The 16,973-nt window shown below is 40.3% G+C and overlaps 4 protein-coding genes and 1 long non-coding RNA gene across 5 annotated transcripts; 2 read left to right on the forward strand and 3 right to left on the reverse strand.

Moving 5' to 3' along the window:
* Positions 1–535: 535 nt before the first annotated feature.
* On the reverse strand, positions 536–1,114 carry LOC127756344 (uncharacterized). The gene has a single exon (XM_052281706.1). It carries the CDS (start codon positions 1,112–1,114, stop codon positions 536–538), a length of 579 nt encoding a protein of 192 aa, XP_052137666.1.
* Positions 1,115–7,162: 6,048 nt separating this feature from the next.
* Positions 7,163–11,898, reverse strand: LOC127756597 (upstream activation factor subunit spp27-like). The gene is made up of 2 exons (XM_052281949.1): positions 11,468–11,898; positions 7,163–7,461 (listed from the first exon to the last, which is right to left on the reverse strand). The coding sequence occupies exons 1-2, from the start codon at positions 11,828–11,830 to the stop codon at positions 7,342–7,344; spliced, it is 483 nt and encodes a 160-aa protein (XP_052137909.1). The 5' UTR covers positions 11,831–11,898; the 3' UTR covers positions 7,163–7,341.
* Positions 11,899–12,278: 380 nt separating this feature from the next.
* LOC127756502 (protein TRIGALACTOSYLDIACYLGLYCEROL 5, chloroplastic) lies at positions 12,279–14,063 on the forward strand. Its single transcript, XM_052281845.1, has 4 exons — positions 12,279–12,405; positions 12,538–12,582; positions 13,577–13,609; positions 13,693–14,063. Exons 1-4 carry the CDS (start codon positions 12,279–12,281, stop codon positions 13,869–13,871), a joined length of 384 nt encoding a protein of 127 aa, XP_052137805.1. The 3' UTR covers positions 13,872–14,063.
* A 324-nt stretch (positions 14,064–14,387) lies between these two features.
* Positions 14,388–15,122, reverse strand: LOC127756503 (uncharacterized). The gene is made up of 2 exons (XM_052281846.1): positions 15,006–15,122; positions 14,388–14,819 (listed from the first exon to the last, which is right to left on the reverse strand). Exons 1-2 carry the CDS (start codon positions 15,044–15,046, stop codon positions 14,561–14,563), a joined length of 300 nt encoding a protein of 99 aa, XP_052137806.1. The 5' UTR covers positions 15,047–15,122; the 3' UTR covers positions 14,388–14,560.
* LOC127756504 (uncharacterized) lies at positions 14,670–16,175 on the forward strand. Its single transcript, XR_008013228.1, has 3 exons — positions 14,670–14,791; positions 14,983–15,144; positions 15,655–16,175. It is a non-coding gene; the product is annotated as an uncharacterized LOC127756504 (long non-coding RNA).
* Positions 16,176–16,973: the final 798 nt, after the last annotated feature.

Raw genomic sequence — 16,973 nt, forward strand, 5'->3', positions numbered from 1 at the left:
TACAAAACTGCCAAAATTGAATTCAAATCAAACACAAAAAAGAAACACAAGAAGTCAATTTGTCTGACCAATTAGCAAGTTTCTCCGAAAATGTCAATTCTCAAGTAAAAAATAAAAAGCCAATTCAAGTATCTGCCTAATGAAAAAAAAAGAATTATCCAATAACCATCAGAAAACAAAATGGCATACTTAATTTGAGCAATATCTCAAGAAAAGTATATAATGCATACCAAAAGTATTAATCATTCATTCATGTGGGCACTAAATGTTGCTATAGACCTTACTAACCCAATTAATTACATGTTGACCCCCTCTGCCATCTGATGGACCTGATGCTCTCCCTAAACACTAACAGCATCTCTGCCCCCAGGACCAGAAATTAACCCTTAATTAATTAATTAACAAGATGAATCAAAATGATATAAACCAAAACCCCAAAAAAAATTATATATAGATCAATGAGCATCAGCATTATCATCATCATCATCAAGAGATGTGCTCTAGGCCCTAGTGATTAGAATTGTGAAAGAAAAATTTATGCTGCTAAATCCCCTTTCTCCTCAAGCTCCAAGAGATCACAAGAATGGCTCATCTTGCAGGTTTGGTACACCATGCAAGTGATGACAGTGTCAAGAACACAGATGATGGAGTAGATGTATGCAATCAAGAAGCCCTCACAAACCATTGATGAGGTCAGCTCGCCGGTGACGGCGTACGGCCTGGCGATCCTGAGCTGGAAGAGGCCCTCGACGGCGGCCGTGGCGAGCGTCGCCGGGAGCGCCACGGCGACGGCGGTGGCGGCGTCGCCGCGGACGAGGAGGATGGCCCTGAGGACTGCGCGGGCGCCGCCGCGCCCGCCCTCCGCCGCGGCGACCACCGTGGCGAGGTTGCACACGGCGGCGGCGTTGGCGAGCGCCACGGAGTAGACGATCACGCCCGCCGCGGACAGCGCGAGCACGGCGCGGCCATCGGAGCCCAGGCGCAGCGCCTCCGCCGCGTTGAACGCCGCCAACAGCGCCGCGAACACCGCCGCGTGCGCGGACAGGAGCGCCCCGAAGCTGGCCAGCTGCGTCCGTGCCATAGCCGGGTAGCTCGCGCGCACCAGCGACGCCATCGACGGCGCCGCGCCGCCGACGCACCGCCGCGCCCCGCGTCCGCGCGCGGCGACGACGGCGTGCACGGCGTACGCCTTGGCGAGGAGGAGGAACGACATGGCGAGCGGGAGCGTGGCGAGGAAGGAGACGATGGACTGGGACAGCCGGTGGTTGAGGAGGAACAGCAGCTGCGACGCCGGCGGGAACCCGGCGGCGACGAACACCCGGCGCAGCCGCCGCGACAGCGCGGGCTGCAGGAGGAGGATGGCGCGTGGCGGCGCCGCCAGCTGCAGCAGCGCCGGCGAGCGCGACACGAGCGCGGCGGCGGAGAACGGCAGCGCGAGCAGCGCCGCCGCGGACGCCGCCGGGTGGTAGTGGCTGAAGAAGGCGTGCAGCGCCATCCTCACTATCCTCGTCGCGCTCCCCATTGTCGCCCTCCCTCACACTCTCTCTTGCTTTAGCTCTTGTATGCTCGTGTGTGCCTATATATATATACTACTACTATTTATTTATATATTTATATATGGATCAGGATGGCATTTGTGTTGTAAATGGGCTTTGATGTGTTTGTATATGTGGCTAATGCGTATGTCAACTGGTGGCTTTTTGATAAAATAGAAGACACAAACGCACACGTGCGTACCACCAGACGATAAACACAATGCTGGCTAAATTAAGAGAGAGACGAGAGATAAATCTACGAAACCTCACTAAACTTTTTTAGGAGTGCACATGTGGTGTGTGTGGTTTTTTATGGGGATGGTTTCTAGGGGTTGGAGGGAATGGTTGATGGTTTGGTGTTTGTGGGTTCTTTGGTTGGCTGAATTTGGTGTTGTATTGCTTTGAGCTTTGTTGGGATTGGGTTTTTTGGTTTGGTTTGGTCTTTTTTGTGAGTGTTTTTGGAGGGGTTTGGACTTTGGAGTGGAATGTGTTGGGGGGCTTTGGATGTTGTTAGGAGAGGAGGGGTTGGCCATTTGCTTTAATAAGGGGAGTAGGGAAGTAGAGGCTTGAGAGGATGGGCAGGCATGCATCATTTCTCTCTTGCTTCCTGTTGGGTAGGATGTGGTATTCCCCACCAGCTGACCCAACAACTCCTACAAACTGTGCTTGGATTCTACTGGAAAGGGAATTTTGTTTTTCTTTTCTTTTGGTTTATGTGGCTACTTCCCTAGATTGTAGTGGAATATAGACTTTGGCCCTTGGGTTATCATTTCATTAATTTATTTTTAGTCAGGTTAGCTCATTAGTTAAAATTCCACTTTTGTCATATTTCGCGGCAAAATATTCTCCAAAACATTGGCTATTTTACAGATTGTGAGAATAAGGTTAAACTCAAACTACTGGAACTATGGTTATTTTTAATACAAAATTATGTGTACTTATTTTTACTATGTGGAATGTGTATACATGCACTCTCGTCAGTATGTCCCTTATCACACATTCAAAAAAGACAAAGACCAATGACAAATTTTGAACCTCACTAGCTGAATTCCTACAATAAAAACACTTAAGGTGCAAGTTGTAAAGTCTTGACGTGCTATTAAAAATTGACATATTCATAAAATGGAAAGGATAAAATAATAATCATTTTCAATCAAAACATTTGAATAAACCAAATAAATATAGATTATATTAAAAGTATTTGTATTAGCATAGTGCCTACATATAATTTTTATGTACTACTGTGCCATTGTGGTTGGTGTGGACGCGGGGATACATGGCAAAAACATTTCTTCACCATCGAAACATTGTGGGTGGATTAAAGAGGTCATATTTGGAAATGAGTTATCACAGGGGGTTTTATTTAAAAAATGGACCAAACATGCCGTCTTCTACGTAGAAAATATAATTTATAATTGGAGCTCATTTTTTATTAAAAAAGATATTGGAGTGAGCTCTAAGCACAGCAAACAAAATCAATCTTGGGGGTAGTTTCTTTGTCGGTGTAATTAGGTGGAATATTTTTTTCCCAATCCACTCAATCGGATGGATTGGATTAGGTAAATGATTTTACGGACAAGGACTATTATTAACTTTAAGGAATGTTTTACAACAAAAGAAAGGAGTGCTGGAACATATACACTAATTAGCATTAGCCTTTATAAACAATAGTAGATTAGTTGGGTTACATTAAACTAGAAACAGTTTAGGTGCCGAGGCAGAACTGTTTTTACTCCTAAATCAAGAGGGAATAAGTGACCAGTAAAAAGTACTCACTTTTACTGTTCCAAAATTCATAGAAACATAGTGAGTTTTTTTCTTAAGAAAAACAAAGAACCCGCAAATAATGCTACGTTTTGCATATGTTAATGATCATGTTTTCTATATCAAATATGTGTGGTACGGACATCAGTTTATGCCTCTATATGCTTGGAAGCCTTACATTCAGTACAGGAATGAAGTGTTTGAAAAAGGAATAAAAACGTGAAAGAAAGAACCTTACAACGCTTGGGAGCACTCAATTACTTTCAACTTTCTTGGACTTTTGATTTTGGATTTCGTACATTCATGGTTTAATTAATAGCTAGATGCACGTTCTCTTGATGAGGTACTTCCTTACAGATTGAAAAAATATTGTTACGAGTTTGAAATATGTTACGGTCACGTATAAAGAGCAACAAAATGCACCTATAGTTTGAGCTCTGGTACGGAAAGGAAAAACATAAATAATTGTACAATGTTTCGCCTTAGGGTGAAACTCCAATTTGTTTATTTGTGAAAATGATATATAGTGATAATTGCTCTCTTGGACAATGGAACTGTTACTCATTCAAGGTTGAAAATACTTGTCGGTGTAGATAAGGACATGACCTCTAAAAAATATTCATATAAAATATCAACAAATATATGATTTTATAAAAAATATTTTAAGATTATCTATGCATTCGGTCCATATTTCTAAGGCAAATATTTTTAAGTTATTCACAGTTAAAGTCTTTAAAGTTTGATACTAGTCTTGTCCAAAACAATAATTATTTTCAACCTATAGTGAGTATTAGGATTCATCAAGGATCATCCGATTAAGTAATTAATTACCACCTGTTTGACTTTTATAAGGTGTATTTTAATTTTCAAAAAATATTCATGATTAATTAGACCACCGATTTCTTATAAAAAAATACTTTTAGCCAAAAATAAATAGTATATGAAAGTACTTGAAATATGAATTTATCGTGCAGTTTTTATATACTAAAATGGCCTATCCGTTGAACTATTTGTTGGTCAGAGTCTACAAAATTTAACTTTTGAAAATTAATTAAAATCCACCCTATGAAAATCAACAGAGGGTTCGGAAAGGTAAGAGGCAACTCTCTAGGTGATTCGATGTTAGATTGTTAGATGGGCACTAACACGACTTAACCCTTTCCATGTTTTGTTGAAAGGTAAGAGACATCCCTCCAGCGTTCATCTCCAGCCAACTCATACCTTTCCTTGTCTCTCTTCACAAGTTCTTCCTTTTCCACGTAGCCTTCAGGGCATTTTGTCACTTGAGTTTAAGTTTTTTTTTTCCCTATTCTAAGGCCCTGTTTAGGGCCTGTTTAGTTCCCAAAATGTTTTTCTCAAAAACATCACATCGAATCTTTGGACACATGCATGAAGTACTAAATATAGATTTTTAAAAAAACTAATTGTACAGTTAGGGGGAAATCGCAAGACGAATCTTTTAAGCCTAATTAGTCCATGATTAGCCATAAGTGCTACAGTAACCCACATGTTCTAATGACGGATTAATTAGGTTCAAAAGATTCGACTCGCGGTTTCTAGGCGAGTTATGAAATTAGTTTTTTTATTCGTGTCTGAAAACCTCTTCCGACATCCGGTCAAACGTCCGATGTGACACCCAAAAATTTTCTTTTCGCGAACTAAACAGGCCCTTAGTTCGCGAAAATAAAATTTTTAGATGTCACATCGAATGTTTGACCAGATATCAAAAGGAGTTTTCGGACACGAATGAAAAAACTATCTTCATAACTCGTCTGGAAACCACGAGACGATTCTTCTGAACCTAATTAAGCCGTCATTAGCACATGTGGGTTACCGTAGCACTTATGGCTAATCATGGACTAATTAGGCTCAAAAGATTTGTCTTGCAATTTTCATGTAAATTGTGTAATTAGTTTTTGTTTTTATTTATATTTAATTCTCCATACATGTTTGTGAGAAAAAAATTTGGGAACTAAACAAGGCCTAACTCCACCATATAAAAACTTTTAACTAACTTATTGCTTTTAAAAATAAAAATGTAAATAAATGGGCACTACTACAGTGCTAGAACACCCAACGCAGTACAGGCTAAGAGCTTCACTCACAACGTCCATGCTACAGTTGTCCATTGGTACTATATAGCATCTACAACGTCCAATCTACAGTGGTACTACACTCTGGTTTGGTGAGGCGTCCAATAGCAAATGACCAATTCTGAGCTGGTTCATGAGTTCAAGTTTTACCAATGCAAAGCGTGCACTGTTGTCCTATGTTTATAGCTAGCCAGCCAAACTTTTCCAATAAATTTCAATCAAACTCGTACAAGGTACTCTGAGTGTTGTATTGCATGGGACTGTATGAATAAATGCCAGTAATATATATACTTGCAATGCAGAGGGATTCTAATTTCTACGTGCTATGCAGCAAAAGTCCAAATCGAAAAAGAAAAAAAAATTAAAGTTTTAAGGATTTGATAGGAACAAGTGAACTATCATTCTCAAAAGGCCCAGCCTCTATCAAAGGTGATAGCAACCTTGTTCAGTCTCTACGCGACCGCTATATTAACCGACATGTGCTCTGATCATCAGGCTCACTAATTAGCAAGCGCAACTGAAATAAATGGAGGACCATTTTAGTCCACAGTATAATAGATTCGGGATTACAATTATTCATTCACCCCTGTTCTAATAATTTGAGTGGCCGTACGTTTTAATAATGGAATTCCCACAGATTCGCTCAGCTGATGCACATTTAAAATCCTGTGACATACCTGTGTTCCAAAGAAACTGAACTAATTTCAGTGAAAATGAAAATACTTTACCTAAAATTTCAAGTCTAACAAGTTGGGTCCCACATGAGGTAACTTTAATTAATAGGAGTAAATTGTAGTTTGGGCCACCTTTTATCACCAAAGTTTCGATTTGTGGCACCTTTTAACCAATGTTTTCACTTCGGACTAGGTAATTTTACTTTTGTGTTTTCTAACATTGGTTAAACGGTGACCCAAACTGAAACTTTGGTTATAAAAGGTGACCTAAAGTGCAATTCACTCTTTTTTTATTTATTTATTTTTTGGAATGGTTAATGATGAAACAATAGTTCACAGAAAATTTATTTTTCATAGACAAATTATGATGAGGCCAACAAATCGCATGACATGGACAGCTGCAGGAAAAACTGGAAAAGGCATGTTAGGTAAGTTACCTGGGTGCACGAACCTGGGAAGGTAGAATGATCACTTGCCCTTGACAACCAACAAGACTCTGCACGCTCTGTATGCACTATGCAGGGTATGATACTCGCAATACAGCAATGGAAACTGCTGGGAACCACAAAGTGGAGCATGTGAAGCAGCTCACCTGTTCAAGGCAAAGAATGGTCTATAATTCTGCACAGGATGTCTGGCATTGACATATATTTCACAGGACCAGAACAGAGTGAATGAACAGGGCCCTGCACCAGATTTGTCAGAAACATTAACCAACTTGAGAATGCGACGCATGGCTTGCATCAACCTGAAGGAGGACATTCTTTCTATTGGTTTTGATGAGCCAGATCAGCATCCTGTGCAGAAGAACTCTCTGATATTCTTTCCTGCCAGATGAACAGCTTGAGGCAATAACAGATAAGCAAGCTAGTCCGCATTTCAGCAGTGCAATAATTAGCAAGCCAAAGACAAGGAACAATACCTTTTCTTAATTGTAGGCCCTGATTATCAAAGACAAGTGCTTGGCTTTCAGCTGTCATCTATAGTTTCATTTTAGTCATATGGCAAATGGTCAAACGTGATGACCCACGTCCATCACTTAGGTCTAATATGGTAGTTGAATGTGATGCAAACACAACAGGTAAAGGACAGATAATTGATGAAGAGCCAAAAGCCAGTAAACCATTTAATGACAATACTAAAGGAAGATGTTTGTTCCAAGAACACGTTCACCATTCTTAAACCAGCACAAGGCACCATTCATATCAAGTTTAGCTAAAGATACTGATAAAAGTCACAGCTAATACAAAAAGAGCAAGATTTACATAAATGCTGTCATTTCTGGAAATGAGGATTGAGTAACCCAGAGATTTCAAGAAATCCAACACGATCACGCCCTCCAAATATCTTCTTCAGTTTCTCGTCACACACAATTATCTTCTTGTTGTTCGGATCCTGGTCACAGAAGCAAAAAGATTCAGCAAATGTGTGCTCTACGGAAAATGGCACAAATTGCAATTGCAAAGATAAGAAGCCATTGAGATGTTCTATGACACAACAAAGCTGTATTTTGTAACACTAGTTGCCTGTCTCAGGAATTCAATGTTCCTCTTAGAGAAATGTAACAAATCCATCTAACATGATGTGACGAGGGAGGAATCCAAAATAGATCATGGATTTAGAACAATAGAGTTGTGTAAACTAGAAAAAAGATTCAATTCAAATTAAATCTAGATGTCGAGATACAGAAAAGAGAAGTGGTGCTACCACTGCATGATCAATAGTATATAATGAATGCTGCCTTTCTTGCATCTCAACATCTAGGACACATTTGAAATTGAATTTTCACAGGTTTACAAAACTCTATGTGCTCTACACTGATGATTTATTATAAGTTTGAATACACAGAAATATGATAAATTTGCTAAGGGTAAGGGAGACTAGGCCTCTGGGCAAGAAAACTGCACTAACTTTGCAATAATAGATATGAGGACCAATCAGGAAGAACACACAAATTAACTAGACCTAAGATAGTGAATGAAATATCCTCGTGATTATCTAATTGGGTATAACAATATTTTTTTTCTTACATCCAAGAAAGAGAATCACTGGACTGGTATGTGATAATCGTAAGGTTCTTGGTAATCAGATGATTTAAAATCATCTCAGAGCTCTCTATACATAGTACATATACCACATTTGGGTCCACAGTTCCACGCTGATAAATACTCTTTAACAGTTAATAAAGAACTAACTAAAATACTTCAGGACAAACTTTTTTAGCAATCCATACAATTGGAAAAGCTAATATTAGCAAAGCATGGCATGTTGATTATATTACTCACTTGTGTACCAACAACAAAAGCAACTTGTATTTTGTACTTGTGGTCCATGCAGATGTCTGGCAGTTTGTGTGGTTATAACAATTCACACCAAAGATGAGACTGGGTCAACTTTTGGTAAAGTTTGCACAATAATAATGCAAAATAATGGAAACAAGTGGGAACTGTTGGCATTCACTTCCTCAATGTGAACTGCTGCCATATCCTTAATTCCTTACCAAGAAATGTTTTACAAGATTTTCATTTTCCTTTTGTTTTTGAGTAAGATAAAGTGCATGAGAGAACTTTTTACATTTATAATATTTTCTACCATCCTGGTACATGGTTCTTTTTTTGTACTTTAGGTTCACTTCAGTGCACATTACATCAGACATAAACGAAATAATTGGACTACATGCATCACTGGGAATTGTAGAAGTTACAAAAGGGTATAGAAAAATCACAAATACCTAGGTGCAATGGAGTGATCTCTAGTTACTGTTTTATAGCAGCTGATCTAGTGATCTGCCAATGCACCAAGCAAGCAACTGAGCCAGTGATATGGGCCTTCTAACAAGTTCTGGGCAATGTGCAACATATCTGGCATGCAAGGTGTATTCCAAACATGAAAGAAAATCCTAATTTTGGGCCATTTCATTAATTATATGAATATCTGTTGTAATGGTGATGAAAAAAAAATTAGATTTAGATTTCTGCATGTGCATTATCATAATTCGTCTGGACAAATTCAATTGTGTAACACATCTCTACTACTTAAAAAATAAGAGATGTTTCCTCCATCCTTAAAAAAAAATAGCGAAAAAAATAGAAAAAGTCAGACTCCTACCGATTCCGTCTCAGAACCGTCAAAACAAAAAAAAAAAGTCTGACTCCTACTGTTTCCCTCTCAGGAAGGGAAAAAAAAGTCCGACTCTAGATCTGATTCACCCTTAAAAACGAAAAATAAAATTGATGCGCCGGATTATAGATATGTTTGCAAAAATGGAACCTACTGGTCGAGAGCATTCCATTTTTATATGATTTTAATTTTTGGGTCTGTACTTTAGCATTTGAGTCCCTATAATCTTGCAATAAGATACTTGAGGTCTTTTTTTATTAAAAAATAATAAAAGGGAAAGAACAAAGGCAGAAAGCTGCATAAAAAGAAAAAGAAAAACCGCACAAAAAAAGAAAATAAAGAAAAAGAAAGAAAAACAACAACAACAAAATTTCGTTTCTCCTAAGTGGCAAAAAAACCGTAGATCCGATTCCTATAAAAGGCAAAAAAAAAATGGTGAAAAAAATGCTAGATCTGATTCCTTTAAAACGGAAAAAAAGTCCGATTCCTATCAAGGCGAAAAAAATCGAAAAAACATCTAAAAAAGTTCGTCCGATTCTCTAAGAAGAAAAAAATGGTTCGTATAAAATAAAAAATAAGCGCGAGAAAAAAATGGAAAGGGCGAAACAAATTCCAATTTCTAATCAGTATATATCTCTTCGCTATGTCTAATCTAATCTAACTATTTAAAAAGAGAAAATGCACGAAAAAATAAATACGGTTCAAAGAAACGTGTGAGAAAAGTCAGAAAAAAGTGCAAAAAAACACGCTAAAAAGGATTTCCATCTTCCATAAAAAATAAAAAAACACGCGAGAAAAATTATTTCCATCGTCGATAAAAAAAATTTAAAAAAAAAACATGCGAGGAAAAAAACTATCAGAAAAAATGCGCCATTTCTAAAAAATGGTTTGAAAAAACCGTGCAAAAAAACATCGTCTATTAAAAAAACAAATCGGTCCAAAAAAACTGTCAGAAAAAACACTAAATTGATGGATGTTTGAGCCGGATAGGATCCATCGATTTTTTTTCATCTACTACACGGCTTTTATTTCGTCATATATTCTCCTGTATTGGAAAAAAAGCAAAAAAGAACATTAAAAAAACAAGCAAAAAACGCGTGAGAAAATAATTGTTAGAAAAAAATGCAAAAAACACACGAGAAAAGAAAAGCAAAAAAAGGAGAAAAATATGGTTTTCGTCGTCAGTAAAAAAAACAAAAAGAACATGCTAGGAAAAAATTGTTAGAAAGAAATGCGCCATTTTTGAAAAATGGTTTGAGAAAATCGCGCAAGAAAAAAAACATTGTTTATATAAAAACATGTCGCTCATTAAAATACAAACATTGTCATTGACATGATTATGCATGAAAAACGTATATTATCATTAGAATTTTTCACCCGTTGCAACGCACGGGCATTTTTGCTAGTAGATAGATAATTTTATCAATTCACTTACCCTAGCAGATTTTTCTAGGCATATGATAGATAAGTGTTACAGTTTCCAGTTTTCCACATGGATTGAATGCATCTTGACATTTATATATATCTATAATTAATCTGCTGGCCATGCCACAATGCAAGTGTACACCACCCAATTATCTTCAATAGTTGTGCCACCCTCCGACCACACCTAAAAAGTTAGACAAGGATACTGATAGATGACCTTCTATTGACAGGTTCAAGCCTAAGCTCAATACTCTTTAGGATAGGATAATTCCCATATCAAATAAGACAGCCAGTTTAAAAGTCAGATCCATCCTAATATCCTCTAGTCTTGTGATAGGCTTGAACACACCTCCACCAGTGTGACCGATGGCGGGAGACATTCTTGACGAACATATTATGCTGTACTGACCACGAGATATTGAACTATATGCCACTTTTAGATGTGGCAATTAACTATTTGCTACTGGACCCACATGTCATAGACACATGTGGACCCACATGTCATTGAGATAGGTGTGGCAAATAGTTAATTGCTAAATCTAAAAGTGGCAAATAGATGACCACAGGCCTCATTACATTGTCCGCAGTAGTCAGTATCACTAGCTAGACTCGCAGCTACAACTCAACCAGGAAATCGAAGCATGGCAACCAGGACGACAAATTGATGAATCTAGAGCATAATTAAAAGCAAGACCACCCACAAGGCCACAAATAGCGATTCTATGCTATCATACAAATTGCATCCATATGAATGTACCGTAGTACAATAGTACCGTCTACCGAGCAATTCACGCAAAGCGAAACAAAAATTTACACCTGAAAATGGAAAGCAAGAGGTGGGGGGTGTGTGACAGACCTGGAGGTTGTTGCCCTTGATGTGCGCCCAGATGATCTTGAGCGCCTCCGTCCTGGGCAGTTCCTCCGCGCCGCCGACGAACTCCCGCAGCTCGGCGGAGATGGGCTTCGGCTTCATGATCCCGCTCGCCGCCCTCTTCTTCTTCCCGGACGACTTCCCCTCCGCCGCCCCCTCCTCCGCCGCGGCCACCACCCTCACCCTCACCCTCACCCTCGTCGCCAACCGCCCCGCCCTCGCGGTCGCGGCCCTCCCCATCCGGAACGACACCGCCGCCGCCACGGGCGCCGCCGCCCTCCGCAGAGCCATCGGGCACGCGAGTAGCTCTCCGGAGCGGATGGCCGCCGCCGTCGCCGTCGCCGACATCGCCGGAGCACACGCGGAGAAAGCAGCGGCGCGGGGTTTTCGAGTGGGTTTGGGGATAGGGTTAGCCAAGGCGGTGGAGGTAGTAGTCGTAGTAGTAGTAGACCAGGTGGACGCGTGTCAGCCGTCCGATCTCGCTGCCGTGGCCGATCGGACGGTGGAGGAGCGCCCGGGAATAACCTTATCCGCTTCTTCGCCGTGGGAGGGTAAAGGAGGGCAGGAGGCAACGGTAAGATTATTAATCGCCGCGATTACCGGAGGAGGAGGGATGGAGTCACTGACAGATGGGGCCCACGTCGCGGCACCGAAACATCCGGCCCACTTGTCGGCGCATGAATATGCTGACGTCACTTTTGAGCCCACTGATTCGGTAGTGGGCCTAGGCCTGGGCATGGAGGGTGGGCCCATCTCGGCCCATGAGGATGCTGACGTCACCGCGTCGTCTTCCCAAATGGCCACGGAGGCGAAAGGATTTGGCTTTGCTGCTTTTTTTTTTTTCTTTCTTTTTCCCCTTCGGCTTCTCGTCGGATTGCCAGCCATGGTGGTGAACAACTTCACGGGCCCCGGGATTGGGCTGGGTGAGCGCTCCGCCCTGCGAAACCGGATCTTGCTGTTGTTTTTGTTGTCGTTGTGTGGCGCAATGTTTGGATTCTTGGGGGTTTTCTCTGACCTTGTGTTACCTTCTCGTTGGCGGTTCGATTCGGGTGCAGGGTTCGGCATCGGGTGCGGGTTCGGCGTCGGATGGGGGTTCGGAGGTGAGAGGACTCTTTTTTGCTTCATGGATTCGTCGGACTGTTTTATCTTCGTTGATTGGAATTTGTAGGAGTTGGTGGTGGAATTGGGAATTTTAGTTAGTCGAATTGAGTTGAAGGAAGCTCTTGATGTGATGTGTTATGGTTTAACCTTTCCATGCTTGGGTTAGGTTCTGATTGGAATAATGGATGTCACTCTTGAGTTGCTCGAGATGAACCCCTAATACATTTCTAGCCTCGTTTGTCAATGGCAGTGTCACATATTGGTTGGGATTAATTCTCTCTTTCAATTTGTTCTATTCTATGCGGCTCCGTTGATATTTATACTGTTTGAAGGATTTTAGTAGCTCTTTGGATTCAGTACTGGTTATCCTGTTTTTCAATGTAACTATGGTGACGCAATAGAATGTTAGTTCTACTACGTATGTTTATGATTATTCCAAAGGTATTTTGTATTGATTTCAGTTGATTTCCGAATTGGTAATTAAGTTGTAGACTTGTAGGTTTTCTCTTTGACTGATCCAATGTGGAACATGACCATGCCTAGTCACAGACCACAGGCATTGCTATTGAATACAAACTGGTTTCCTCGGATGTGGAAGGTGATCTCGTAAATTTTGGGGCTTGGGAGATTTTGCAGACCTTCTTGTCCTCCATCAGTGTGTACTGTTATGCTGCATCAGACATGAACATCTGTGCAATTATGAACCCTGAAACCAGTTTATGAGGACATGGTCTCTGTGGTCCCAGATGATAGATAGAAATAGGTTTTTGTAACCGACATCAGTCTTAAGGCAATCTTTTTTTTTCTTAGATGATGGGAAATGGGGCAAAATTTATTGGGAGCATTTTATGTTCTATTGTGAGTTTACATGCTAAGAAATGGTTTAAGTCTTCTGCTCATAGTGATATAGTCTCATCAACCTTAGTACCATTGTTGAAGTTTTCATCTGTTCATGGTTTGAAGATAACGTGTTCTCTTGTTTTTCTATAACAGGAATGCCTCTGAATATGTTTGGCTTGGGCATCGGTACTAATTCTTGTACATTACTTTATTATTGTACATCACCTACAGTATCTCAGGTTTCAATTAAAGTTCTTCCTTCTTTTAAGGTGGGGGATGTGGAGTTGGTCTTGGGCTAGGGTGGGGCTTCGGCAAAGCGTATGGTTGTCAGTATCGCTCGTCTAGAGTCCAGTTTCAGGGCATTGAGTTTCAGAAGAAGACCGAAGGAGATGAAGCATCAAGCCTTGTTTCTCCAGAGCGTGTTGAAAAATCTCGTCCTTATGGATAGTATGGTTGTGCCTTATAATTCACATAAGCTATGTTACCTTCCTTCCCTCAATTGTGCCTTAGTTGCATACCTGCATGTTTCTTCGGTAACATTTGATGCTTATGCTCAGCTTTGTCATTTTTGTTGTAATCAGAATGATGTTAATGGACAGGATTGTTATCTATGTTGTCAACTTATGTTCTCTGGATTCAATGCACTTTGCCAGTATTTGGTTGTTACTTTTGTTTAGTAACTCTAGTTCATATATGTAGATCATCCATTTTCAGTTGAAATGGACTGGGTATAAGATTAATTTAAATGTAAAATTAAAGAAAAATTAAACTGAAATCGTTTGGTTGTGTTACAATCCTCCATGCTTGTTGCTCCCCAAAAGATGGAGAAACGAATCCTTAAGCTGTTTTATTTTTGTGAATGTTACTACAAACTTAAAATTATTAGCTCAGAGTGTCAATGTACCAGATGGTACAATCAGGGAGAGTTTTCTGTTGGTTAATCAACAAGTGGGAGAAAAACAAAGGAGAAAAGGAGGGCAAACTTTATTCTTGATCTGTCGGTGGATGCCACACCTACACACTGGGAATCAGAACAACTGTTAAGTGTTTCATAGGATGCATGCACCTTTCAAAATGGTCAGAACTTCCACAACTGCATCTGTAAGTGATTCTTCCAGTGGAAAGCCTCTCATGCTTCTACACAAATGGGTGATCAAAGGCAGCGGCATCATTTGATGTGGGAGAGCTCGCCGTCTCTGCGTCGCCGCTCCTGAGCCAGTACAGCTGCCTGAATGAAGCCGCGCTGCTGGGGACATCCTCCATGACCCACTCAAAGCCCTTGGGATAGTAGATCCCTGTTCTTGGGTGTGGCACCCACAATGCTGTCTCCGCTGACCTTGCTTCTGAAGGCTGCACCCGGCTCATAAGGTTAGAGCTTTGTTTGTTCTTGATTTCCCTGCATATTTTATACATTTGTTATAGAGAGCTGATATGGTCTTGCTTGTGAAAAAATATTTTACTGCATAATATGTTCTTCATCATCAGAGGTCAGTCATGCTTTTAGAGCATTATGATGGAATCAACCAAATCGAAAGTTGATCGCTAGCTCGCCATTGTAGGTTCAGAGTGGATGACTAGTTACCGGAGCAGACCAGCCGATTTTGCAATCGCACTTCGGCCCATCGATGCGAGGTGGAGAAACACAATAAAGGTTCTACTGGCAGACCTTTCCTCCTTGGTATCGACTAGCCGATGCGCTGATGGCAGTTCCTTCTTGCTTGGTACCTTACCTCCCCAACCCTGGTATTTATATGCCAGTTTTAGCTTTGTTAGTGCAGTCTTCCAACATACTTAGGGCAATTACAAATACACTGTATACTTGGTAGATTATGAGTGAGTGAACAGGATAACCTGACGATAAACTGTGTTTAGTACTTATCTGGAGGATTACGAATTATTTTGTTCGCAGTCACTGCCTTCTAGTTGAGCAACCAAAATGGGGTTTTGAGCCTGATTGGACTCCTTTGGACAAAAACATTGTGGAACTGATGCTCCCAGAATCTGAAGTCAATTCTGGCCAAGTACAGTCCTGGGGTGGTACTATTGTTACGTGTAGAATCATGAGACAGCACAACCTGTGCTAGGTGTTTCCATATTCAAAAAGAAAAGAACACAGCTATAAAGCAATTACGCTATCTTTATGCTAAATGGTGCTATAGTTATGAAGGATATTTTAGAATTTCTTGTGAACTCCATATGGGTAGCAACTGACATGTCGGCTCTATTGATAGGTGGATTCAGTTTATTACCCATCTTCCAGTGACTAACTGAACTGATCTTGGACTAGAATTTTATATATCCTCATGGCAGAGATGTTCGCTTACTGGATGCTGCTGGGTACGGTCAAGAATTTTCGCATACGGTACTTCCTGACCTGATCCATCTTCCCCATGCATTTCTTTCTGATCAGGATGATTAACAATCACTTTGCACAATAATGGAGGGGATGAGCATCTGGTTCCCCTTGTAGGATGCAGATATAGCTGCGGTGCAAAACTAAAGACGGAGCATTTTCGATTGCTTCTTGTCTCTTCTTGCTGCAGGGGAAAAAAGTAAAATATTTTCCCTCCAGATTTGATACTAGGGTCGGTGATACTAGGAGAGGTCTGACAATGGAATAAAGCACATATTCTTGTATTGTTGTTGTCATCAGTTTCGATTCTTCTGTTCTCTCCTTTTGGTTTCAGTGGAAGCCTATGGTGTAGGATGATGTGCTGCTTTACAAACTACAGTACAAATATCTTTATCTCTAGGATCTCAATGGTTTACTTTGTCAGAAAAACTTTGATGAACTAGACATTACTACAGGTGCAGTAAAAATTCTGCTTCAAAGTTCAAAGTTTACGCTGGAATATTGGGGAATGAATGAAGGAATGAAAGATTTGCCAGTAGTCTGGCCTTTTTTTTTTGTGTTGAATGTCTGTGTTTTAAAATTAAACTTGTTTAGTTGTATCCGTTAGGGCAAGTTTTTGCTATGTGTTTGTGATTAATTGATTAATCCCCAACTGTGTATGCTTTCTAAATCCAGTACTATGTATGTCATCAGTTTGCAGGTTTAACTATTCTTGAAAAATGTATGACACCCAAAGAAATAGAATAACAAGTCAAACACCCAAAATCATAGTAAAGTCTAAAGAAAAGCTGAAATTCTGTTGTGGTGAAGTTCTGGCTGACTTCATGGCATCCTTATGGCCTTGATTGGGGGAGTTGGAATGTAGGGTTAAAGGATAATATATATAATACCTTTGGAATGGGAGAAAAATCTTAGTAAAATGCATATCAATCCAAAAGCATTTGAGGGTTTTCTTTTCCAAAAACAAGTTGTAAGAATTTTACTCATTTATTAGAAACAAGGGTGTAGAGTATACTGTTGGGACTAACTTTCAAAGTGAAAGAAAGGAATTTTGGCTTCAAATGAATCAGGAAAAGTAGGTGAACTCAGGAGTTAAAAAGTCTAATGTCAAGTTTAGAACGCCGGAATCGAACTGTTTAGCGTGAAAAATCTTTGTGAACTTCCTGAGAATTGACCTGCTTACTCTAGAAGCCTTGC

The sequence above is a fragment of the Oryza glaberrima genome, chromosome 12 (genome assembly GCF_000147395.1).
Source record: "Oryza glaberrima chromosome 12, OglaRS2, whole genome shotgun sequence".
In the NCBI taxonomy this organism is placed as follows: domain Eukaryota; kingdom Viridiplantae; phylum Streptophyta; class Magnoliopsida; order Poales; family Poaceae; genus Oryza; species Oryza glaberrima.

Coding starts and splice junctions, on each gene's coding strand:
- LOC127756344 (XM_052281706.1), bottom strand. CDS start 1,114: ATGGCGTCGCTGGTGCGCGCGAGCTACCCGGCTATGGCACGGACGCAG.
- LOC127756597 (XM_052281949.1), bottom strand. CDS start 11,830: ATGTCGGCGACGGCGACGGCGGCGGCCATCCGCTCCGGAGAGCTACTC. Junction 7,462..11,467: donor TCAAGGGCAACAACCTCCAG/GTCTGTCACACA, acceptor TTCTGTGACCAG/GATCCGAACAACAAGAAGAT.
- LOC127756502 (XM_052281845.1), top strand. CDS start 12,279: ATGGCCACGGAGGCGAAAGGATTTGGCTTTGCTGCTTTTTTTTTTTTC. Junction 12,406..12,537: donor GGGCCCCGGGATTGGGCTGG/GTGAGCGCTCCG, acceptor ATTCGGGTGCAG/GGTTCGGCATCGGGTGCGGG. Junction 13,610..13,692: donor TATGTTTGGCTTGGGCATCG/GTACTAATTCTT, acceptor CCTTCTTTTAAG/GTGGGGGATGTGGAGTTGGT.
- LOC127756503 (XM_052281846.1), bottom strand. CDS start 15,046: ATGGGCCGAAGTGCGATTGCAAAATCGGCTGGTCTGCTCCG. Junction 14,820..15,005: donor AAATCGGCTGGTCTGCTCCG/GTAACTAGTCAT, acceptor TAAAATATGCAG/GGAAATCAAGAACAAACAAA.